This window comes from Malurus melanocephalus, unplaced genomic scaffold, assembly GCF_030028575.1.
Source record: "Malurus melanocephalus ecotype Western Australia unplaced genomic scaffold, MMel_1.1 scaffold_162, whole genome shotgun sequence".
Lineage (NCBI taxonomy): Eukaryota > Metazoa > Chordata > Aves > Passeriformes > Maluridae > Malurus > Malurus melanocephalus.
In genome coordinates, this window is record NW_026623394.1 from 1,271,834 (window position 1) to 1,294,135 (window position 22,302).

The following is a 22,302-nucleotide window of genomic DNA, read 5'->3' on the forward strand; positions in this document are numbered from 1 at the left end:
GCCGAGCCGAGCCGAGCCGTGCCCGTGCCCCCGCGGCGCTGCACAACCGCCGTGGGTGGGTGGGTGTCGGTGGGTGGGTGCGGGCCCCCCCGGTGCCGCCCCCCGGCTGCGGGGTGCGGGTGCGCGCATGGCCCGCTCTCGCCTTGTGCAGCCCCCGGTGTCACGCGTGTGCGTGTTGGCATGTGTGTGTCACCTTGCGCGGGTGTGTTKGTGTGGGCGGTGTCCCCCTGCGGGATGCCCCGCGTCAGGTGCTCCGTGCTGGGTTCTCCGGCACCCGCTGCGGGGCTCCCCGGGGCCAGGGAGCGCCCGCTGGCCTGGGCCTTCCCCACACCGCCGGGGAACCGCATCCAAAGCCATTAGCACGGCTCGCCGCTAACCGCATCGCTGCCGGGGCCACCTGAGGCAYCTTGGAGTGACAGGGGTGGGTGGCACTCAGCGAGCTGCTGTGCTGGGGGTGGTGGGGGCTCTTGGGGCTGTGGCTGCCCCAGAGCCTGTTAATTTTCCCGGAGAGGAATATATGGAGCACCGGGCGAGGGCTGGGACGCGCGTCCATAAACCGTGTGGTTTCCAGCCGGCCTGTGAGATGCAAATTGTCTGGTCAACGAGAGCTAAACTTAGGGCAATTATAGGAAAGTGTGGGCACACGGCAGTGTGTTCCTACACCCCAAGGCTGGCGCGGGCACTCTGGCGCTGGGGGACCCCCACCCACTCCTCCATCCCAGTCAGAGCTGAGCATTCTCACAGCACCTGCACCAGCCCTGGACTTTGCCCGCTGACAAGCTGTGGCTCAACCCTTCACCTTTGTCGTGGGCTGRGCCATGCAGGGCGTGAGGCTGTGAATTTGGGGCTGAAAAAGGGCGATGAGGGAGGCGTGTCCTCTGTGCTGAGGGGGCTGCAMCCCACCTGTTCCCCCCAAGCTGGTCATGGAACCATCTCCCACCTGGCAGCCCAGCCAGGATCCCACCCCACTACCTCCAAGTCTGCCCTGTAGGACCTCTTGAGCTGTGTCAGTCCCTGGCTTTGGGGTGAGGCAGATGCTTGCACCATGCACTCTCCTGGTTTGGGGTGACTCCTGACAACCAGTCTGGGTCCCCTTTGCTGTTGGACGTGGGGTTCCTGCAGCAGAAGGGCCTGAAATCCTGCTTTGGGATCAGCCGGGTGGCACATCCCAGCTGTGACTCAGGTATATCCGGGATTGTTTTCCTCTTGACACATTCCAGCGTTGCCTGTAAGGAAAGGCATTGCAGAGGGATTTGGAAAGCCCCTAAATTTCCTTGTTCTGTGGAAAGCTTGTGTCCAGCAAGGAGCCATCATGCAGGTCAGCTCTGAGTGGGAGCTGGCCTGGCTGCTCGGAATCACTGCCAGCAGCTCCCGCTCCCTGGCACGGCATCATCCCTTCCGGGCTGGGCACAGCCTGGGCATGGGGTACCCAAGGAGGGGACAGCCACYCCTTCCTGTGCCAAAGCGGTGTGGGATCACAGCCCTACTGCTGSCTTCGGAGCAGAGCAGGGAAGGCAGGCGACCGTGAAACTTGCCATGCAGGTCCCTGCGCGGGAGCGTGTCGGACGAGATTGCGTCTGGAGCAGGGAAGGAGTGGCTGCGAGTTTCAGTGAACGCCTTCCTTGCTGCCTGGAACTCCCCAGCGCCCTGACAGGGACACAGGGGCTCCTGGCTCTGGTGGGGGGACAGGCGGGAAGGTGCATCCAGCTCCTGCTTGGGTGGCTCGGGAAGGACTTTYGGCTTGGGGAGCGTTGATATGCGTCTCCCTTTCTGCCATCTGGCCCTTCCAAGGTGACACGCTCATCTTTCACCAGCCCATGTCACAGCAGCATCCTCGCGTGCGATCCCAGAGCGCAGCCGGTGCCAGGGGGTGCCTCTCCCTTCTCTGTCACYGCTCACACATGCTGCTGCCCCAAACATGCCTGGCCAAGGGGAGTCCCGGGGTGAGCCCGGGCTGAGTCAGGGAAAGGTCTGAATCAGAAGCGAGGAGACGCTCGGCAGCCKCCTCCTGCTCACGGCATCGGGCTGCACCCATCCGGCAACCCCGCGGTGGGAGCCTTGTTGGGGACAAGGGAACAAACCACAACGACATTCGCATGGTCKGGGGACACCTGTGCAGGGGGGAATGCTGCAGTCCTTACCCCTTACCCCACAAAAGTCCTGTGTCCCTGCCCCACTGCTGCCTATTGTGGCCCTGAGTGGGGCACACGTGGCTGCGGCGGTGGCCGCCAGCACTGCCTGATTAGCGATGCGGCTGGGAAACGCTGTTCCCCCTTTTTGTTGAGCGTACAAAGGCTTGGGAGGCAGCCTGTGCGCCGGGAGAGAAACCACCGAGGACAAAGAGCGCGCTGGCCGCCTGTCTCCTGGCTCCACGGCTCTCACCAGCACCTGCCCGGCAAGTAGCTCTGCTCCCCAGGGTCCCAGCAGCCACCTCCCTGCCATGGGGTGCTGCTGGGGGTGCAGCCCTTCCTACAGCTTYAGGGATGCCCAGGCAGCTGTGGTGCCGGTGACATGGTCACACGGGGGACAGGAATGGGTGCAGGTGGTTCCCTGCCTGCCATTGTGCTCAGGCCCTGGGCTCTTTGCGGCAGCACTGCTGTGGGGCGTGAGAAGGACCTGTGCTGTCCCCATCTCAGTGATCACCCCACAGGCAGTAGTTCTGGGAGAGGAGAAAGGAACTGGGTTGTGTTCCTGTGTTTTGGGGTCCTGCCCTTCACAAGTCCTGCTGTGGGTCCGGGTACGGCCCCAGGTGCTGCAGGGAGGGCAGAGCAGCCAGAGCCCTGGGGCTGGGTGATGTGGGCAGAGCTGTGGCAGCCCTGCTGGCCATGGGCAGGAGCCTTGGAGCTGCAAGCCTGACCTTGTCCCTCGGGCTGCTTCCCCTCAGTGCCTCAGCAGCCCGGGGCCAGCACTGTGCCATGGCCTGCAGAGCTCTGTCCTCACCTGCCCTGTGGCCAGGCCTCTCCTGGGCACGTGTGGTCCCGTCCCAGCCCCGAGGGGCAGCGAGGTTCAGGGAGTTCCCTGCTATCCCTATACAGTTTTGCCAAGGGGAAAACGGGTTTCCCGTGTCCCACTGGGTGTGCTCAAGGGCAGTGGAGACCATGTGTTCTTKCAGGGAGATGGTCCAGGCAGTGATGGTGATGCAGCACTGATGCTGTGCCAGAGCCAAGGTGCAGCTTAGCACAGCACAGCACATCCAGGCGCCCCAGGCAGAGCCACCATGGGCAGCGCTGCCCATCCCTACAGCCGCCCAACCTCATCTCCACACCCATCAAAAAGCTCTAAAGCAGATGCTTCCAACGTGGGGAGCTTTCCTGTTGTCCTTTGTGCYGAGGTGAAGTTCCTGTGCAGTTTCCTGCGCTGTTATATATAGCTGTCAGCCCGTCCCGCGGGCGCTGCCAGCCGCCTGCTCCACTTTGGAGTTGTTTATCCGCAGCCCAAGCGCTCGATGGAGGCTGGGGAGGGGCTACCACTTACCCCAGGGGCRGAGGARTCCYCCAGCACCCCGTGCAGGGTGGRTCTGTGGGTGYCCCCRGGCTCTGGGTGTCCCCAGACTCGGGGTGCATGTGGGGTTTTCCAGGAGGGAGCTGAGTTTTCTGCCCGGCCGTGGTTTTCCCCCTGGAAGCCGGGTGCTCCCCCCGCTCCACGCGGGATGCCCGAATGAAAGAGCGACTGTTCCTGGAGGTCGCCRGCGGCGTCACGAGCCTCTGTGTCGCCCTGGCTAAAATTAGACACTTATCAGTGTTGGGAGGGATATGATTTTACAGGTTCCTGTTTATTAGAGCAACCTTCGCTCCGGGTCTTGTTTCCGGCTCCTCCCTGGTGGGGATACTGCCTGTGGCCGTCCCTGTGGTTTGTGGTGGCCAGAGCCAGGATGAGCAGCAGAAAGGCCTCTGTTCTCTCAACAAGGGGCTTTTGAACAGCGGGCAGGATGCTGGTGGCTGGATGGAATGGGGGGTTTTACCCCGGGGAGTCTCCATGCCAGCGGTAACTGCTGCGAAAGCCACCGAGATATTTTCTTCCCTGCCCACCCGTGGTGCTCCAAAAGAGCTCCTGAGCTGCTGAGGGTCTTGCCTGCAGTCAGCCCTGGTGCCAAGCACTGCCAGGCTTCCGGGCTTCTTTTGGGGCACTTCTGGGTGTGCAGGGTCACCATTTTTGCGTCCATGGGGCTTGGTGCCCAGCCAGGGCGAGGATACAACAACTGGGGCAGCCTCAGCTCTGTGGTCCTGCAGTCCCCAGGGAGGGTGGGAATACTGGGATTTGGTCCACAGGCTGGGGGTGGCCACTTGGGTGACCAGTGGGGTGGATGGAGAGCGATGGCTGGGTGTTGGCCGTGCTGCTCTCTAATGGTACTGTCCCTGTCTGTCCTTGTGCACAGGCGGCCGTGCCGTGACCAGCGCCCCAACCCAGTGCTCTGCCGTGGGGGCGAGAGCACCCCGACCCGCCCTCCACCATGTTCAATCTGATGAAGAAGGACAAAGAGAAGGATGGGGCCCGCAAGGAGAAGAAGAAGGAGAAAAAGGAGCGGATGTCGGCAGCTGAACTCAAGAGCCTGGAGGAGATGAGCATGCGCCGGGGCTTCTTCAACCTCAACCGTGCCTCCAAGCGGGACTCCAAAACCCGCCTGGAGATCTCCAACCCCATCCCCATTAAAGTGGCCAGTGGCTCCGAGCTGCACCTCACAGATATCGACTCGGACAGCAATCGGGGCAGCATCATCTTGGACTCGGGCCACCTGAGCACGGCCAGCTCCAGCGACGACCTCAAGGCGGACGATACCAATTTCAAGGGCTCGGTGCTGCAGCGGGCAGCCAAGTTYGGCTCTTTGGCCAAGCAGAACTCCCAGGTGATTGTCAAACGCTTCTCCTTCTCCCAGAAAAGCCGGGATGAGAGCACCTCTGAGACCTCCACGCCCTCGGAGCACTCGGCAGCTCCCTCCCCACAGGTGGAGGTGCGCATGCTGGAGACCCTGCTCGACAAGCAGGGGGTCCCTCCCGTCCAGCCCTGCGCCCGTCCCGCCACCTCCCAGCGCAGCCGGGTGCCGGAGCTCGTCGGCAAGAGGTTCCCTGCCGAGCTGCGGCTGCCTGCTCTGGTGCCCCCCCAGCCCCCCACCCCACGGCAGCTGGAGCTGCAGAGGCGCAACACCGGCGATTTCGGCTTCTCGCTGCGCCGCACCACCATGCTGGACCGGGGCCCCGACGGGCAGGTGTACCGGCGCGTCGTGCACTTTGCCGAGCCCGGAGCCGGCACCAAAGACTTGGCCTTGGGCTTGGTGCCGGGTGACCGACTGGTGGAGATCAACGGGCGGAACGTGGAGAACAAATCCCGGGACGAGATCGTGGAGATGATCCGGCAGTCGGGGGAGACGGTGCAGCTGAAGGTGCAGCCCATCCTGGAGCTGAGCGAGCTGAGCCGCTGCTGGCTGCGGGGCGGCCAGGGGACACGCCGTGCTGCCTGGGATGTGAGTAACGCTGTCCYCTCCACGGGCACTGCCGGGCCTGGGCTCTGCCAGAGCCAGCGTCCTCGTGGGGGTGTTTGGGCTGGCAGGGGCCGTGGGAAACAGCGGGTGCTGGGKCTGCTCCTGCCAGGAGTGATGCATAGGGAGGAGTGGGAGGCTGTGCYTGAGATGCAGCAGTGATGCATCAGGTCTTGTGAATCGTCACCGGTCGGTTTTGTCCCCTGAGGTGCTTAGGGTGCTGTTGAGTTGGGTCTTCCTCCTGCCAGAGGTGCTGCACGAGACCCCAGCTCTGCGTTGCCTGTGGGAAGCCTGACCCCATCTCTTTGCTGACAGAGCACAGTCCAGCTGAGAAGGGAGCTTTGCTCCTCGCTGCCAGGAAATTCCRAAGGCTACTTTGCAGAAGGACACTGCCTGCTCCACTGCCCACACTGGCCTCCCCCGCTGGGATCCTCCCCKGGGAGCGGGGCAGGCGCACAGCGTGCCAGGAACCGGGAGCTGCTGCCGGCGTGCGCAGCCCTGTGTCCGCGGCTGCTGCTGCTGTCGTATAAATAGAAACTTAATGGCTGGGTGACCCACATCCCTCACGCCTGCTGCCCGGCACTGCTGACCCTGCCGCGGGCTAACCAGCATCCTGGCCGGCCAGCACCCCTGCAGGGCTGGATCCCCTCCCATGGTGGCAGGGGGTGCGGCAGCGTGGCGTGGTTTAGCGTGTAACTGGATTTGTTTGGTGTATTTTTAAGCCTTCCTTAGGGCAGGAGGGTGCCTGTGCCTGCAGGGGAGAGAGCACACTGAGCGAGGCGCTGGTGGCCAGCATGGGGCGAGGGTGGCCACGGTGCTCCATGCGCTCCTCGAGCGGATTCCGGCAGCGCGGGGTGGAGTCTGAGCCGAGCCAGAGCCGTGGCTTTCCCGCAGCTCCTCCCCGGAGCCCTGCGGGTGTCACCGGGCGATGCTGCCGGATAACCCCGCGTGGGTTAGATAACCCCTCGTGGGCGCAGGGCACGGCCGGATGCCGGCACACGGGGGCAGCGAGACGCTTGTGCCTTCCAGGAGCGCGGGGCTGCGCTGGGAAGGGGGAGAGGAGGCGCCGGTGCCCTTGGGGCTGCATGGGAGAGGCTGCAGCGTGCAGTCCTGTGCCGGAACACGGTGTGGTTTGACGGCATCAGSCGGTGGGAGCCGGCCAGAGGGCTGGCGGTGACCGTGTTCCAGGGTTGCCACCGCGGCACCCGGCTCAGGATGCCTCCTGTTCCTCCCACAGGTGACACGCTGTGGCTTTGCTGGTCCTGGGGAGCCCAGGCTGGGGTGCTGGGTGTAGCTGAGGGTCCCTCACACAAGGTGCTGGCACACAGGGAGGCCCGGCTCTCCCCCAGGCCCCGCTAAGCTCCCTGGAATGTTTCTGGTCCTAATTTAAATAAAAATGATCCCTTTTGAAACAGGAAATTATAGACATATTTTGGGCTGTTGCTCTGGAAGCCCTTCCCTGGCTGGAGCAGGGTGGTGCTGGGGTCTCTGTGTACCATGGGAGGGTTTAACCCCATTCTCGGGTCTGTGCTGAGGGTTTGGGGGTCTCCTTGTCCCCACGGACCCGACTGGACAGGGACAGCACCTACTGTGTCCTGGGAGATTGTCAGTGCTGTGGCATGATGGGGCCAGCTGGTGGGAGCGTGGCCGGGCATTGGGGATGGGGTGAAACCCCCTCTGTGTCCCAACCTCGCTCCCAGTGTGGGGCAGCAGGGCTGGCTCGGCTCCACACTCGTATTTATTTATTTACTGGTGAAATTCCTCAGGCACGGCCCAGGTGTGCGCCGGCCCAGCAGAAATATTCCAGAAACGCCTCTGACCACTCCAGGGCTTGGGCAGGACCACAGGCATCCAGCAGCCATGCTGGCCAGCCTCGAGTGCCACCATCCATGGGCACCCAGGTCCCTGTAGGTCGCTGTCCCCAGGGTGCTGTGTCCTGCCAGGGTGGGCGTGTGGGACTCTCATCATATCAGAGACACTTTTRTCATTTTTCGGTGCTTGAGAATTTCTTGGTTTGGCTCTTTTGGTTCTCTCACCGAGGGGTTGGTGCTGCTGCAGTGTCCCAGCCCCTGGGAGGGGCTTGTGTCCAGTGGGTCAACCATGGGCCAGTGCACCTCTGCCAGATTTCCTGGCAAAGAAATGAGAGGAATGCACCGGCCAGGCAGAAATGCTGCTGTCACCAAACAGCTGGGCTGGGCATCCCACTGGAGGTGCGTGTGCTACCTGGGGACACTGTGGGGACACTGTGGGGACACTGTGGGGACACCGTGGGGACACCCTGGGGACACAGGCATGCTGGGCTGTGTTATGGCAGCCCTGCCAAGGGTGTTGGATGTGGCCTGTCCCTTGTGCTGCGGGTGTGCCAGGCTCAGAGCCCTGCTTCCCCTGACAATGTTGGTTTGCTCAGGGCACATCTGTCTCCCTCTGTACTGCTCCATTGCCAKCTGGGGTCCCAGTGGGCCATGCCTTTGTCACTACACGGGAGGCCCCCGATCCCCAGCCCCTTTTCCGGCTGCCCCACTCCCACTATTTCCAGGGAGATTTTGGACTTCCACATGAAAACACCTTTACCGTGGGCTGCTGGCGTGCCATCCATCCCCAGGAACATTTTGGTGAGGCTCTTGTGTTCACGGGACAGCCAGAGGAGGAGCCACAAGTGTCAGGGTTGCACCGCCTGGCACGGCACCAGGAGCCCCGGGGTGCGGGAGTGCGCAGCCCCATCCCTGGAGGCACAGAGCCCTCCCTGGCACCGCCAGCTCCACAGCTGCGCTCCGCTCGGCTCGGGGGTGTCTTTCCCACTCGCTCCGGGCGGGTGGACGGAGGCYGGGCAGTTCCCCCCGCGGCAGAGCCCACATCACTTCCTCTGGCGGTGACGGCGGTGGCGGCGAGGCCCCACTGCCCGCGTGTCCCCCCCAGCTCTCCGTCCGGCTGCTGCTGCGCCGGCGGGGCCCTCGCATTCCTCGGCTATTTTTAGGGTGGCCCTATCAGCCCAGCTGTCCCCGCTGCCGGCTGCCGCCCCACTAGTGCCTCTCCCGTGCGGTGCCGTGCTCGCCCCGGCGGAAACACCGCTCCCGGCTCCCTCCGGTAAGGTGGGGACCCCCGGCTTGGCCAACAYGGCTTGGGGAGCACGAGGGGGGCACGTGGGAGGCGGTCCTGGTGTTGGGATTGGGGGATCGAGAGGCTGAGCCCACCCCTGGGGTGCTTTGGTGGCCGGGGGGTGTTTGTTGTGGCGACCTCGTGGCCGGTGCTCTCTGGAGACATGCATGGCAGTGCCAGGCTGCTCAGAGGTGGGAGCAATGTGGGCAGAGGGTTTGGGGGCTCTGACCCATGTGTGGGTTCATCTCCAGTGCCCCGTGCTCAGTCTGTGCTCCAGAAACTGGCATTCACACCGTGGTGACAGCTGGGGGGTACGGGGGACCCCTCAGGGGTGTCCTCCTGGACTGCTGGCTTGGTTTAGTGGCCGGGTGCCACACCTGGCTGTGGGAGGGGGCTTCTCCCTGATAGCCCCAGGCACAGTCTGGAGTTGGACAGTGGGTGCCATCCAGGGCAGCAGGTCCCACCAGAGCTGCCTGGCCRCTGGCATGGGGTCATGCTCAGAATAAACCCTGTCTGTCAGGGGAAGCAGGGAGCCGGGGCAGAAAATATCCCTTCCCTCACCCTGGCATTTGCTTAGCGCAGCGRGCTGGCCCGCCTGGGGGAGTGGGGCCGCGCTCCTGCAGCCTGACTAAAGGGGATTTTTTTGCACAGTGAGTTTTGCTGGGTCTCAGACCRGTCACCTGCCTGTCCCCGGAGCCTCTCCTGTGGGCACTGTTTGTGTGCTGAGAAAGGCTGGATGGGCTCAGACCCCATTCCTGTGGGTCCCAGCTGGGGAACAGCCTGTGCCCGTACCCAGGGTTGGCATTCTGTGTGCCATCCCCAGCCCATCTCACCTCTCCCTCTCTCCCCAGCCAGGGCTGCGGCTCCATGAGACATCACCATGGCGTTCTCATCCCGGTTTGCGTTCTGGGAGCAGAAGGGAAGTGTCTCTCGCATGTTTGCCTGCACCCCACCTTTGGGTCACGTTGCTGACCGGCTCCCCCAGTCTGCCCAGTGCTGTGTTTGGAGCAGCACTCCCAGCCTCGCCGTGCTGCCATGGCAGGGGCTGTGCTGGGCAGCCGGGAGCTTGGCCAGGGCTGGGGTCACCAACACAGCCTTGCATGTGATCACTAACACCATCACTAACAGCTTTGCAAATGACCAGTGCAGCCCCTAACAYGGTGTGAGCCCCCCCAGTGCCACATGTCCCCCAGGAGCTGCTGTGTGATGGTGGGACAGGCTGTGTCACCCACGGGGCACTCCCCACGCTGCCACCACAGTGCCACAGCTGAGTCCTGGCGCTCGGGGACACGGCTCGGGGCAGGGTTTGGCCACCCACCACCCCCACAGAGGCCCCTGGTTTCCCCGGGTCAGCAGGGATCTGGCATGTCCCACGTGCGGCTGCTGCAGAGATTAGCTGGTGACACTTAAAACGTGCTGTGACACCAGCGGTGGGGGGTGACGTGCAGAGTGACAGAGTCCTGCAGGAGCAGTGCTGGGACTCTGAATCAGCTCCCTCGCTGGCTGCACGTGATGAGAGGGCCCAGGCCAGGCGGGCAGAGCGTGTTCCTCTCCCACCTTTGGGGTTTGCCATAACCAGGGCGCATCTCTGCCCTTCCCCCCGTTTTTTTGGACGATGGGAAGCCTGGAGGGACGCACATCCTTGTCCCTGCAAGGGGCTGCAAATTGGGGCTGGCACAGAGTGATGGTCCCAGTGGGTTTTCCAGCAGCAAGGCCCCTCAGTGGGCTGAAACGTGCTCCTCTTGTTTGTCTGACCCTCAGGTCAAGGACGAGGACAAAGCTTTAGCTGTGAAAAGACCCATGAAGGAGGACGGGGCTGTAAGTGTCACAGGGCACGGGCAGGGTGGAGCTCTCGGGGATGGGGCTGGCTCACCCTCGGTGGGGAGAGCCCCTATGACAGGGCTTGGGGATGCCACGCAGGATCATGRGCTTAGTGATGCCCTGAGCTCTGAGTTTTACTCCCACGCTGGCCACCTGAGGGTCAGTGGGGTCACTGTGTGTGTGGTGGGGAGGTCACCGCTGCTCCCTGCCCTGGGATCCATCATGGGGCTGCAGGTTGGCTGGGGAAGGATGCTGGGGTCTGGCTGGGAGCTCCGTGGCAGGGCAGAGCCCCGGGCAGCGCCGTGTCCCAAACAGCAGTGGAGGCTGGACCTCCGCTCACACCGCTGTCATTGTGGCTGCAGTCCGAGAGCCCCAAGGATGCGGCGTCTGCRCCCCCGAAAGCTGAACCCCCAAAAGCTGATCCCCCGAAAGCTGAGCTCCCAAAACCTGAGCCTGTGAAGAGCCCCGAACCCACGAAGAGCCCTGAACCTGCGAAGAGCCCCGAGCCACCTCCTGGGAGAGAGAAGAGCCCRGAGCCGGTGGTCAACGGGGCGGCCGTGAACGGGCTGGAGGGTCCGGCCACCGAGGCGCAGGGGGACGATGGCCAGGGGCTGTCCCGCCGCAGGGTGGTGCGGGTGGTGCGCAAGGTGGTGCGTAAAGTCCTGCCGGGGGAGGACCCTGCCASCGCCAAGGAGCCGGGGCGAGATGCCAAATCTCCTGAGCCTGTGCCGCCCCCAAGGAAGGAGGAAACAGGCCGTGCCGGTGTCCCGGCTCCCCCGGCCCCGCCACCTCCCCCCGCCGCGGTGCCTGCAGCCCGTGCCAAGCCGGAGCCCAAGGATGAGATCTCGGAGGGGCTCAAAACCCTCATGGCAAAGGGCAAAACCAAGGAGCACCGGCCGCGGCTCCGGCCGGGGGACAGGCAGGAGAAGCCCCGTGAGCCGGCCGGCGGGGACGCAAAGCCGTCCCCGGGTGCTGAAGCCAAGCCCGAGCCGCCCGCTCAGCCTTCGGGAGGGAAAGCGGAGCCGGCAAAGGCGTCTGCTCTGAAACCCACGGCCCTGGAGAGGCACAAGGTACCGGTGTGTGCACGGCAGGGGCGAGTTGTGCCCCCAGTGCAGCATGGTGTGAGYTCACCTGCATGGTTTGCAGTGGTTTTGGGCTGTGTGGTGTTGGGGGGGGGTCACTTTTTTGGGGCARTCGTGGGTGCTGTGGCCAGTTCATGACGCTGCCCCTTGTCTCTCCTCCGTTTTGTGTGGAGAAGAAGCTGCAGACCAGCGAGAAGCGGCCGAGCACTGTGAAAACTGCCCCGGCGCCCCCCCAGCAGGTGTGTAGGAGCAGGGACCCAGGTCCCTGGACATTGTGGGTACTCACTGGTACCCAGTTGTGCCTTCACCCTGAGAGCCACCCCAGCTGGGCACTGATGGGCTGCAGGGCTGGGAAAGCCTTTTCAGTGGCCCTGCTGGTGCCCACGTGCCAGGGCTGTGAGGGCTGTGGGGCAGGTGGCCTGGAGCTAACGGTGCTCTGCCTCCAGGCTRCCCCTGGCCCTGCTTCCCCTGGCCCCGCGTCCCTGCTGAGCCCATCCGAGGAGGCGCAGATCCGGCTGGAGAGGATCTTCACCACTTCTGTAATTCCAGAGGTGTCGGTGCTCGCGTGTCGCCTTCCCAGGGATGAGGAAGCGTGGGCAGCATGTGGCCGCCCCAGATGTGCTGTGTGCTCTACACATGGGGACCGTCCCCATGTGTTTGGCTGCCAACCGATGGTCCATGTCTGGGTGACACTGGCAGCAGGGAAGGGATGAGCAGGGCTGTTGGTGGGTTTGGGCATCCCCCCGGGGGCGCAGGCGCAGCGTGGTGGCCGGGGTGGATGATGTCCCGGCCGTGCTGTGTGAATCACAGCCGTACTGGCTCCCTGTGGCTTGTCAGGGCGCTGGTTCTGCTCTCTGCCTCTCACCCCTTCTCTTCTTTCTCTCCTCGTTCCTTGCTGCCATTAGCTGGACCCTGCTGCCTCAGCCTCGGCACCCAGCCAGGTACTGTACCCCTGTCCTCAGGAGCCCTCTGCCTCCACCGGCGACCCCCTGCCATCCTCTGTCTGCCGCTGGGCTGGCGTCTGCGCCCGCGCCTCGTGCTGGAGCGTAAGGCTTTCCCCATCCCACCCTGCTCCGTGGGCTGCCACGGGGCCGGCGGGTGCCAGGGCAGCCGGGGATGGGTGCTTCTCCCCTCCCCTCCCCAGCGAGGCCGTGACGGGAAGCCCAGACATGCCAGGAGCGTGCCCTCAGTGGAGGTGGCACAGCTGGGGCTGGCAGGGGCGTGAAGGGGCAGAGTGGTGGTGTAGACAGGATGCATGGCTCGTGCCAAAGAGCTCACAGTTCAGAGCGGGTCAGCGCAGTGACCCCAAACCCCAGGGCTTTGGCAGCACAGCCTYGTGGCCAGCATCCTTCCTGCTCTGCACTGCGCTGGACTCGCTGCCCCGCTGTCYGCAGTGGTGGCTGCAGCACGAGCAGCGCCCGCAGGGTTGGGCACGGCTTCGCCCCTGCTCGCTCCCCTCCGTCTCTTCCCGTGCTGTGTGCGGGGCAGGGCTGAGCCCTTCTCGCCTTCAGCGCCGTCTCTCGGCCTCGCCAGGGTCCAGTGGACGATGCGCCGGCAGCTCCCCTCGGCCCCGTCCCTGCTGCAGCTCAGGTTTGGCTTTGGGGCTCGTCCTGCTCTCCTTGTTCCTGGGATGTCCCCTGTGTGCCGGCCACGCCAGCCCAGCATTTCCCACATCACAGTCCTGTGCCATGTCCTGTGTGCCTCCGTTATGTGCCTCAGAGTGTCCCGTGTCCCTACAGCATGTCCCTGMCRCATGKYCCGTGTCCCCATGGCATGTCTGGTRTCCCYGCATCCTGACATGTGCCTGGCGTGGGTGCTCGCTCTCMGGGCTGCAGTTTTGGGGGCTCAGCCCCTCCAGGCTGGCTCGAGGTGGCCGTGGTGAATGTGCCTGTGGGTCACAGTGTCTTTGTGTCTGCCCCAAGCTGTGGCAGGGCCCTGGTGGTCCCTGCAGCCCTGAGCACCCTGGGGTCCCCCCAGCGGGCAAACTGGGGACGTGTGCTGGGAGGGCTGGTGGTTTGTGCAGGTGGCGTGGCTGGCCAGTGCGTGGTGTTGTGGCCAGCCAGCCCTGCTCCCTCCAGCCCCAGGGATGTGGGGAGGGGGTGAGACAGGGCAGGGGGCAGGTGACCACAACCTCTCCAYGTCTGCTGTCCCACAGGCCAAGACGGAGGAGCAGATAGCAGCCGAGGAGGCCTGGTATGAGACCGAGAAGGTGTGGCTGGTGCACAGGGATGGCTTCTCCTTGGGTGAGCACTGCTGGAACACAGCACCCATCCCTCCTGTGACACAGCAAGCCCCTCTGACCCCACTGCGGGTCCCTGGGGGCTGCCAGGACAGCCCCTCTGAGTGCCCTGTGCCCCTYGCAGGCAGCCAGCTGCGGCCAGAGGCAGGCAGTCCCCTGCCCGAGGGCAAGGTGAAGGTGAAACTGGACCAYGATGGAGCCRTCCTGGAGGTGGAGGAGGAYGACGTGGAGAAGGTAGGGCTGCRGGGCGGTGGCCAGCGAGGCAAACCYCCCATTCCCCACCTGACCCGCCSCTCCTCAACCTCTCTGCCAGGCGAACCCCCCGTCCTGTGACCGTGTGGAGGACCTCGCCAGCCTCCTCTACCTCAACGAGTCCAGCACGCTGCACACGCTGCGCCAGCGCTACGGCGGCAACCTCCTGCACACCTACGCCGGGCCCACCATGGTCATCATCAACCCGCTGAGCTCCCCCTCCGTGTACTCGGAGAAGGTGACGCTGCTGCAGGGGGGCGCTGGAGGGGGTAAGCATCACACAGAGCAGGATCACACTGACCATCGCCCGCTCCTCTCCCCCGTCCCCGCCAGGTCATGCACATGTTCAAGGGGTGCCGCCGGGAGGACACGTCCCCGCACATCTACGCGGTGGCGCAGGCGGCGTACCGCAGCATGCTGATGAGCCGCCAGGACCAGGCCATCGTCCTGTTGGGCGCCAGCGGCAGCGGCAAAACCACCAACTGCCAGCACCTGGTGCAGTACCTSGCCACCATCGCCGGCAGCACCGGCAAGGTCTTCTCCGGTGAGTCCTCCCTCTGCCCCGCCCGCGCACGCCCCTCGCTTTGCTGTCACCGCCCCACGCGTGTCACCGTGTCACGCCGGCGCCTTTGCCGTGCTCTGGGGGGCTGCTGTGGCACGGAACACGGCACGGGAGCAGCAGCAGCACCTGCCCGGCCGGCTCTGGCCCCCTGCCCACCGCACAGCCCCYGCACCGCTCCGCTTCTGTTCCCGCAGCGGAGAAGTGGCAGGCTCTCTACACCATCCTGGAGGCTTTTGGCAATAGCAGCACYGGCATGAACGGCAACGCCACCCGCTTCTCCCAGATCATCTCTCTGGATTTCGACCAGGCTGGGCAGGTGGCGTCCGCCTCCGTACAGGTGAGGGAGCCAGGATGGCCCCCCCAGYGTGGGAGCTGGTCCATCCTTACCAGCGGGGCTCCCCTTGGTGTGTGAGCCAGTCCATCTGCACCGGAGTGTTGCCCTGTCCCTGGAAGGCCAGGTTGGACAGGGTTTGGAACAGCCTGGCCTGGGGGAAAGTGTCCATGCCCATGGCAGGGGTTTGGAACCTGKTGATCTTAAAGGTCCCTTCCAGCCCAAACCATTCTAAGRTTCTGTGGTTCTCCTGGTGTTTCCTACACTGCAATCTCTGCTGCAGACGCCCAGCCATSCTCGCAGCGCTCAGCAGCCTGGCATCCTGCTCTCACCCTTGTTCACACCCYGATCAGATGAGCTCCCTAGCGTTGCTGAGTTAGTCCCTTAATCAGGGGCTGTGTCTTCCAGACGCCTCCCTGGTGTGATCACAGCAGAGCCATTAAAACCCAGGAGAGCTGCTCTGTGCTCCTGCGGTAGGAGGAGGGATGCTCGAGCTGCTCGAGCCATGTTTGCATTCACATGGTGCCCTGCAGTGGGAGAGAGACCCCCACAGCTCCCTGAGGACCCTGGGCAGGCAGCAAGGATGAGGCTGGGCTGTGTCTCAGTGGGAGTGGGGCACTTGGGGACAGTTCCCAACTCTCCCTCCTCTGCCAGACGCTGCTGCTGGAGAAGCTGCGCGTGGCCCGGCGCCCGGCCAAYGAGGCCACCTTCAACGTCTTCTACTACCTGCTGGCCTGCTCTGACAGCACCCTGCGGTGAGCCAGGGGGTGAGGGCATGGCCCCCATCTCGGGGGGTCTCAGGGACCTCCCCCACGGGGCCAATCATGATATTTATCCCTGCAGGACTGAGCTTCACTTCAACCACCTGGCAGAGAACAATGTCTTCGGCATCGTGCCCCCCTCCAAGGTTGTTGTCGTGGGGGGCTGTGGGGAGGGATGGGGGTCTCTGGCCCTTTTAAATGCTGGGGGAAGCAGAGTTGGACTCCCAGACCAATGACTGCTGTTGTTTTCCACAGCCAGAGGAAAAGCAGAAGGCAACCCAGCAGTTCAGCAAGCTCCTGGCAGCCATGAAGGTGATGGGCATCTCAGGAGATGAGCAGAAAGCCCTCTGGCTCATCCTGGGGGCCATTTACCACCTGGGAGCTGCCGGGGCCACCAAAGGTAACRAGCTGGGAGCCATTGACAAGGGGAGGTTTGGGACTGATAGATGTGAGGGGTGTCAGAGCCATCACTGGCATCTTGCAAACAGTCCCCTCCAGCTGCAAACAGCTGAGCCCTTGGGGTGTTTAAGGGGGGCTGTGGTGTCTAARTGGGGCTGTGTYATCTGAGGGTMAGTGCCCTGCCACCCTGGGTGCTCYGGGACACCCACTTTTGTCCCTGTGGTCGGGGTGGTCTCATTAACTGGTGGGAATTGAGTGAGGGTCTGGTGGAGCTGGGGGATTTGGGGGGTGTCCCCCATTCCCAGCCTAACATTTCTCCCTCCATCCTCCTCGCAGAGCCACTGGCAGAAGGAGCCGGTAATGGCAGTGGGGAGGGCACTGCACTGGGGGGTGCCACATGGTGCTGGTTTTGGGGCTGAAATGGGAGCTTGGGATGCTGCTGCGGGTGTGCTGAGACCAGTCCTGACCCTGGCTGGGTTCTGGCAGCYCCAAATGTGCCTGCTGCTCACAAGAATCCCTAATCCCTCTCCTGTCAGCWCCACTGGTGATGTGGGGCACACAGAGCTCACCCTGGATTTGAGTCTCCAACAGCACCAGCTTTGCTCTCCATCCCTGGGGGTGGAAATTTTGGCTTTGTGGGCTGCTCTTCTCCCCCTGTGGCTTTCTCCTTGTGCCTGTTGTGGTGCTGCACGCTGCTAGGAGAGCTGGGCATGGCACCCCCAGAATGGGCACCTGGGAATTTGGCACGCTGCTAGGAGAGCTGGGCATGGCACCCCCAGAATGGGCACCTGCACCCAGGGGATTTGCAGCCCTGGGGGAAAAGATGAGCTGGGGATGAGGAGGGAGAGACCAGAGAGGTGTGGATGCACATTGGGGTGMAGGGCTGGCCTGTGGGGTGTTCTTGGGGGGGCAATGCTGGCTCGTGGGGTGCTCTCAGGGCACTAGAGGGCAGCAGGGCCCCACTGTAGCTGCCGCAGTGGGATGCTCAGGCAGCTCTGGAGCCTCTTCATGGGAGTCTGCTGGGGGAAAGCCCCAAATCCTGCTGGGGCAGAACCCCAGATCCTGCTGTGGGGGAGCATTGCTTCATCCTGCTCGGGGCAAGCATCCCAGCCCCAGGTCTGTGCTGCTGCTGCTGCTGCTGCTGCTGCTGCTGAAGCCTCCCCTGCACCTCGTGGATGCTGGAGGTGCTGAGATGTGCCAGCCCCACAATTTCCTTGGCCCAGTGCTGGCTCCGACAGTGGCTCCCCACACGCTGGGGCAGAGCTGAGCTGGTCCCCAACAGTGCCCATGGTGTGGGGGGCTCACAGGGGAGGGACCCCACGCCAGATTGGGGTGTCCGGGGAGGGGGCTGGCATGGCATGGCACGTGCGGTGGCGCGGTGGCAGTGGGGTGTCCCGGCGTGTCGTTGTTTCTAACCCCTGTCTCTGTTCGCATGGTGCATGCTGCCCTTTGCAATGCAGACGCCGACGAAGGTAAAGTCCCGTTCTCCACGCGTGTCCCTGGCTTCCCCCTGCCCCGTGCCACTGCTGTCCTACCCCCCTGTTCCCGTGTGTCACCATTAACCCATTCCCACTGTCCCCAGTGCCCGTGTCTCCATGTCTGTCCGGCTGCGTGTCACCAAGCAGGGATGTGTCCCTGTGTGGGGTGGCTCAGAGCCCCAGAGGTCCCTGGGCAGTGGTGGCAAGAGGTCCCTGGTCTGCACCAGTGTGCCTCCGGGCTCAGCCCTGCAGTCCTCATTGGCACTGGCCACCTTGAAGCCRTTCACCTCAAAGTTGTTCACCCCTCGTTTCCTCTAGACCCCAAAAATCTCTGTCTCCTCAAACCCCCCAAAACATGTGCTCCCACTGTGCCCAGCATCCCCAGCCTGCTCTGGGTGGCCCTGAGACCATCCCAGGTCCATTTGGAGATGCTCCCTATTTTTGGGGGTGCCCTGGCTGGCCCTGAGCCCCCTTCTCCACCCCGCAGCTGGGAGGAAGCAGTTTGCACGGCACGAGTGGGCTCAGAAAGCCGCGTACCTGCTGGGCTGCAGCCTGGAGGAGCTCTCCTCTGCCATCTTCAAGCACCAGCCCAAGGGCACCCTGCAGCGCTCCACCTCCTTCCGCCAGGGCCCCGATGAGTCTCCCCTGGGGGACGGTGGCACAGGTAGGGTGAGGTACAGGGGGGGACAGTGGATGGCTCCCGGGAACACCGGGCTGAGGTCACTCAGGGTTGCCTTGGCCAGGTCCCAAGCTGACGGCGCTGGAGTGCCTGGAGGGCATGGCAGCTGGCTTGTACTCRGAGCTCTTCACGCTCCTCATCTCCCTCCTCAACAGGTACGTGCTGGGGGTGCCTGGGGGTGCCCCTGGGGGTGCCTGGCAGCACCCACTGACCCCACCATGTCCCTCTGTGCTCCCTGCAGGGCGCTGAAGTCCAGCCAGCACTCAGTGTGCTCGGTGACGGTGGTGGACACCCCCGGGGCACAGAACCCGGAGCTGGCGGGGCAGAGCCGCGGGGCCACCTTCGAGGAGCTCTGCCACAACTACRCCCAGGAGCGCCTGCAGCAGCTCTTCCACCAGCGCACCTTCGCCCGCGAGCTGGAGCGATACAAGGAGGTACCGGGGGCACCCGGGGCTACCATCGCCTCCTCTGCTGCTGCCCTTCTCCCTCCTATGTGTCCCTGCCCGTTCCTTACCCAGTGGTCACTCAGGACCAGTCCAAACAAAGCGGCTCTGACCGATGGTCGGTGCCCAGGGCTCCTGTGCTGGCTGTGGAATGTGGCACCGGAGGGCTGAGATGGAAGGTGGTTATGGGGAGGTGGTGGTGGTGGTCCATCTCAACACTGACAGCCTGCTGGGACCCTTCCATGTGTCCAGGTCCCCCRTTAGCACCCAGCATCACCCTGAACCCCAGCACTCTGATGGGTTCACATTCCCTTATCGCTGCTGCTCTGATGTGTGGGTGCTCACCTGCCTCTGTGATCTGTCCTCTCCCCAGGAGAACATAGAGCTCACCCTGGCTGATGCTGAACCCAGCTCCTCTGGCTCCATAGCTGCTGTAGACCAGTCCTCACACCAGGCACTGGTAAGCACCTTCTGCTCTTCCTCCCAGCCACGTCACRGCAGTGGATGGGTGGATTTTTGGCACTTTGATGGTAGAGAGGGGAAGGAMAGGGGCTGTCCTGATTGCGTGGCTATGAGAGGATGGATGTGAGTGTGTGTGCAGCCTTGGTGCATCCCCCAGCATGGTTTTCCCCTCTTGTCCTGGGAGCTGCTTGTGCTGTGGGCAGGGGACCTGGAGACTCTGTGTGATCCCTGGGGTGCTCCAGTCCTCCAAGTGCTCTGGTCCCCAGGATGTTCTGGTTCCCAAAGTGCTCAGGTCCCCAACATCCATGAGTCTCCAAGGTTCTCCAGTCCCTGGGGTCCTCCAGTCCCTGCTGGAGGAGGCTGCAGAGACCAGGGGGGCTGCTGGCACCATCCCTTTGCTGGTTTTCAGCCCAGCACTGCATTCCCACCTCAGTGGCCAGAGTGTCCCATATGGGCTCTTTCCTTGCTGGGTCTCCATTAAGCAGGAGCSCTCTCACACAGTGTGAGGCTGCATGCTCTCTGGGTGGCCCAAGTACCCTGTGTCACCCCTTGTCCCTGCCCTGGGGGACACTGGTGTGCTGGGCCAGCTGCCAGCATGGTGACCCTGCAGGTCCGGTCACTGGCCCGCACGGACGAGGCGCGGGGGCTGCTGTGGCTTCTGGAGGAGGAGGCGCTGCAGCCGGGCGGCAATGAGGACACCTTGCTGGAGCGGCTCTTCTCCTACTATGGCCCTCAGGAAGGGGGCAAGAAAGGTATGGAGGGGGTGCCTGGYACTGTGGGGACATGTCCACTAGACCAGGAGCAACCATGCTGGTGGAAGGGGGTTGGAATGAGATGATCTTTAGGGTRTCTTCCGACCCAARCCATYCTGGGATTTTGTGACRKGCCCMAGCAAAGCACTGTTCCCCATGGCCGTGCCCACTGGTGCTGTGTTTCCCCACAGGGCATGACCCGCTGCTCCCCAGTGACAAACCCCGACACTTCCTCCTGGGCCACAGCTCGGGRACCAACTGGGTGGAGTACGACGCCACGGGATGGCTCAACTATGTCAAGCACAACCCRGCCTCCCAAAACGCCTCCGTCCTGCTGCAGGAGTCCCAAAAGTGAGCAGGGTCCTGGGCTGGGAGCGTGGCGAGGGGGAGAGGTGACCCTGGGGGGTGACACACCCTCTGTGCCCCGCAGGAAGGTGATCAGCAGCCTGTTTGCCGGGCGTGGTGGGTCAGCCCTGGTGCTCTCGGGCTCGGTGGCCGGGCTGGAGGGTGGCTCCCAGCTGGCCCTGCGCCGGGCCACCAGCATGCGCAAAACCTTCACCACCGGCGTGGCYGCCGTCAAGAAGAAATCCCTCTGCATCCAGATCAAGCTGCAAGTGGTGAGTGAAGGGGTGCCAAGGGCTGTCCCCGTGTCTGGCTCTGCGCCGCTCACGCCGCTCTGCCGCACCCGCAGGACGCCCTCATCGACAGCATCAAGAAGTCCAAGCTGCATTTCGTGCACTGCTTCCTGCCCAAGGCGGGGGGCGGCGGGGACCCCCTGGCTGCTCCGTGCCGGCGGGTGAGCAGCAGCGAGCTGGAGCTGCCGGCAGAGCACTGCGAGGCRGGGCTGATGCAGCTGGACGTGCCCCTCCTGCGCGCCCAGCTCCGCGGCTCCCGCCTGCTCGACGCCCTCCGCATGTACCGCCAAGGTGAGCGCCGGGGGATGGATGACACGGAGTCCTGGCTGCTGGAGAGCCAAAGACCCCCGGGAATCCCTTCAGCACGTGCCCTTGCTCTGAACTCTGGAGCCTCTCCCCAGGGCGGTCCTGTCCCTGTCCCCCCTCCCCTGYGGGGCCGTTATCTGCGCTGGGGACAGGCATGGCCTTAATTGGGTGTCTCCACTGGTGCCGCYGGTTCCTGGCAGCAATCCCATTGGCATCCAGCCCCTGTCCCACTGGAACGAGGGCCTCTGGGTTGTGCTCAGCAAAGCATTTATCGATATGCCGGCCTGTTGACCACCCAGCCGAGGGTTTATTGCTCGGAGACCGGACCCTTCCTGCCGTGATTGGAAATCGATGCCACCTGCACACCTCGTGGATCGATGGTTGTGGCCAGCCGGCCGTGCCGGGGTCAATGTCCCCGTCAATACCTCATTGTTAATTAAGATAYGGAGGCTCAGTGCAGGAGCCTGATGCAGGAGTTGGCTGTGGCTCAGAGTGGAGCTGGAGCAGGGCTTSCACAGGCAACACGTGTCCCTCTTCCGCCCCCACAAGACGGGATCTGGCCACTTTCTCCTCAGATCTCGGCCAAAATWGCTGGAGGACGCAGCCAAGGAAAACCTCCCGGGGGGGCTCGGGGTATTCTAGCTATGCCTGACCCCATGAGGAGCTTGTGTCACGTGGGGTGATCCCATCAGCTCTCCCAAAACATGAGCCCCARCATGTCAGGGCACGTGGAGCTGTCCTTGGCCATCCTCTGGCCATCCTGGCCGCCTGCACAGCCCCACTCCCCCTTGCTTCCCCAGGCTACCCCGACCACATGGTGTTTGCGGAGTTCAGGCGGCGCTTTGATGTCCTGGCCCCACACCTGACCAAGAAGCATGGGCGCAACTACATCGTGGTGGATGAGAAGCGGGTGCGTGCTCCGTGTCGGAGTCACTGCTGTGGTCCGTGCTCCCCTACACCCCTGAGTGTCTGACCCTGACGCCTTTCCCTCCCTGCAGGCAGTGGAGGAGCTCCTGGAGTCGCTGGACCTGGAGAAGAGCAGCTACCACATGGGCTTGAGCCGGGTACGGTGTGGGCAGGGCYGTGCGTCACAGCGCGGTGGGACAGCAAAAGGACAGTGCTGTTCACTCCCACCCACGGCATTCCTGGGGAATAAAACCCCACRGTGGGACAGGAGCAGTGTCTGCAGAGGGGAGAGAGGAAATCGCCACCAGCGGGAGGGCGGCGCGGTGTGGCCGGAGGGATGCCGGCACCCATCGCTGTCCTGCTCCCCTCCCGCAGGTGTTTTTCCGGGCTGGATCGCTGGCCAGRCTGGAGGAGCAGCGGGACACCCAGACCAGCAGGAACATCACCCTTTTCCAGGCGGCTTGCAGGGGCTTCCTGGCACGGCAGCACTTCAAGAAGAGAAAGGTTCGTCCCAGCGACTCTCCCCTCCCCGCTCTGCTGCACAATTTCGCCTAAAATGGGCAGCACAGCCTTTCTGCGCCTCCTGGGCCAGCACCTCCTCCTCCCGCCTCCCCCGGAGCCGTGG

General features: G+C 63.8%; 1 protein-coding gene across 8 annotated transcripts in view; it reads left to right on the plus strand.

The window, feature by feature from the left end:
- The first annotated feature begins 4,367 nt into the window (after positions 1–4,367).
- MYO18A (myosin XVIIIA) overlaps positions 4,368–22,302 on the plus strand; it is a 31,777-nt gene continuing 13,842 nt past the window's right edge. Inside the window, exons 1-23 of one of the 8 annotated variants that reach the window (XM_057371998.1) lie at positions 4,368–5,458; positions 12,378–12,413; positions 13,628–13,715; positions 13,836–13,945; positions 14,025–14,201; positions 14,297–14,507; positions 14,720–14,862; positions 15,511–15,611; positions 15,700–15,763; positions 15,873–16,017; positions 16,353–16,373; positions 17,477–17,488; positions 17,982–18,158; positions 18,238–18,328; positions 18,415–18,607; positions 18,990–19,076; positions 19,689–19,830; positions 20,022–20,181; positions 20,261–20,447; positions 20,522–20,756; positions 21,572–21,681; positions 21,770–21,835; positions 22,053–22,181. In XM_057371998.1, coding sequence (XP_057227981.1) covers positions 4,451–5,458; positions 12,378–12,413; positions 13,628–13,715; positions 13,836–13,945; positions 14,025–14,201; positions 14,297–14,507; positions 14,720–14,862; positions 15,511–15,611; positions 15,700–15,763; positions 15,873–16,017; positions 16,353–16,373; positions 17,477–17,488; positions 17,982–18,158; positions 18,238–18,328; positions 18,415–18,607; positions 18,990–19,076; positions 19,689–19,830; positions 20,022–20,181; positions 20,261–20,447; positions 20,522–20,756; positions 21,572–21,681; positions 21,770–21,835; positions 22,053–22,181 — 3,693 coding nt within the window. In that variant the 5' untranslated portion in view covers positions 4,368–4,450. The remainder of the gene's footprint in view (positions 5,459–12,377; positions 12,414–13,627; positions 13,716–13,835; positions 13,946–14,024; positions 14,202–14,296; positions 14,508–14,719; positions 14,863–15,510; positions 15,612–15,699; positions 15,764–15,872; positions 16,018–16,352; positions 16,374–17,476; positions 17,489–17,981; positions 18,159–18,237; positions 18,329–18,414; positions 18,608–18,989; positions 19,077–19,688; positions 19,831–20,021; positions 20,182–20,260; positions 20,448–20,521; positions 20,757–21,571; positions 21,682–21,769; positions 21,836–22,052; positions 22,182–22,302) is intronic. The other 7 variants (XM_057372002.1, XM_057371999.1, XM_057372000.1 and 4 more) reach the window with 7 other exon arrangements.